The sequence below is a fragment of the Galeopterus variegatus genome, unplaced genomic scaffold, assembly GCF_000696425.1.
Source record: "Galeopterus variegatus unplaced genomic scaffold, G_variegatus-3.0.2 Scaffold1309, whole genome shotgun sequence".
NCBI classification, from domain to species: domain Eukaryota; kingdom Metazoa; phylum Chordata; class Mammalia; order Dermoptera; family Cynocephalidae; genus Galeopterus; species Galeopterus variegatus.
In genome coordinates, this window is record NW_007727420.1 from 247,908 (window position 1) to 249,318 (window position 1,411).

Below are 1,411 nucleotides of genomic sequence, written 5' to 3' on the forward strand. Positions count from 1 at the left end.
GACAGGGGACTGTGGGACAGGGCAGTGCAAGTGTTTTAATAGTTTGATGGGGGTAACATTACCACTGTGGTCTTTTGGGGTCTTTTTCAGGTTTGTTCCCTGGGATGCCAGGCCACCCTGCTGTCCTCTGAGGAGTGGGAGAGATGCCAGGGCTTTCTGTCTTTTTTCACCCCCTCCACCCTCAGGCTCAATGGCAAAGACAACTTGGAGAGCAAGGTGGCTTTGGAAGAAGAGCCTTATAGTGAGTTGGCCAAGCATGCTGGGTCCTTCCTGAAGGAGCTGGAAAAAAGCAAATTCCTTCCCAGTGTCCCAACAAAGGAGAATGCTGTGAGCAAGAGCCTGGAAGAGAAGCTTAGGGGTCTCACTGATGGGTTTGGGGAGGGAGTGGAATCTGATCTGGTGGGGGATGCTCAGCTAAGTGATGGCACCTTGGAGGCTGGTGCACTTGATTTTGATGAGGAAGACCCCAGGGAGCAGGTCAAACGCTATGGGGGATTTTTGCGCAAATACCCCAAGAGGAGCTCAGAGGTAGCTGGGGATGGGGACGGGGACAGGGTGGGCCATGAGGACCTGTACAAACGCTATGGGGGCTTCTTGCGGCGCATCCGCCCCAAGCTCAAGTGGGACAACCAGAAGCGTTACGGTGGTTTTCTCCGGCGCCAGTTCAAGGTGGTGACTCGGTCTCAGGAAGACCCCAATGCGTACTCTGAAGAGCTTTTTGATGCATAAACACCTTTCCATTATGGAGTGGAGTCAGGAGCTTCCCCTGACACCCTTCCAGCCTGGAGAGCACTCATTCATCCTCCTGTATGTACCCTGTCCCCATGCTCAGTTCAGCATTGTCTACAAAATATCCAAGCTCAGCCTACCTTTCTTCTGCCTGAGAGTGCAGTATTTGTCTGGGGTCAGTGATGGGGAAGGATGGAGTTTCCCTCCCCTCAATAGCCTTAGAGTTTGGCTCAGACCCTTAAACTCTAAAACTACCACCACCAGCAGCTTGTGATACCAGTTCCTCCACCTGTTCCTGTGACACCTCAGTTCCAGGAATTCAGAGTGACTTGTTCTCTATACCTGTAGATCTATGATCTCCAAATTTTACTGATCACATGTCCTTTCTGAAGAAAAATGAGCATGCTCACCATGCAGATAGTATATACATGTATCATAAAACATACAAAGAGTAGAAATTTAAAACAAGACAGATAGGGCCGGCCCGGTGGCGCACTGCTACAGTGCACCGCTTGGGAGCACAGCAGCGCTCCCGNATGCAGATAGTATATACATGTATCATAAAACATACAAAGAGTAGAAATTTAAAACAAGACACATAGGGCCGGCCCGGTGGCGCATTGCTACAGTGCGCCACTTGGGAGCACGGCAGCGCTCCCGCCGAGGGTTCGGATCCCACATA

General features: G+C 51.1%; 1 protein-coding gene across 1 annotated transcript in view; it reads left to right on the plus strand.

The window, feature by feature from the left end:
* PDYN (prodynorphin) overlaps positions 1 to 1,187 on the plus strand; it is a 15,677-nt gene extending 14,490 nt beyond the window's left edge. Inside the window, exon 3 of the mRNA XM_008576198.1 lies at positions 91 to 1,187. Coding sequence (XP_008574420.1) covers positions 91 to 729 — 639 coding nt within the window. The 3' untranslated portion in view covers positions 730 to 1,187. The remainder of the gene's footprint in view (positions 1 to 90) is intronic.
* Positions 1,188 to 1,411: the final 224 nt, after the last annotated feature.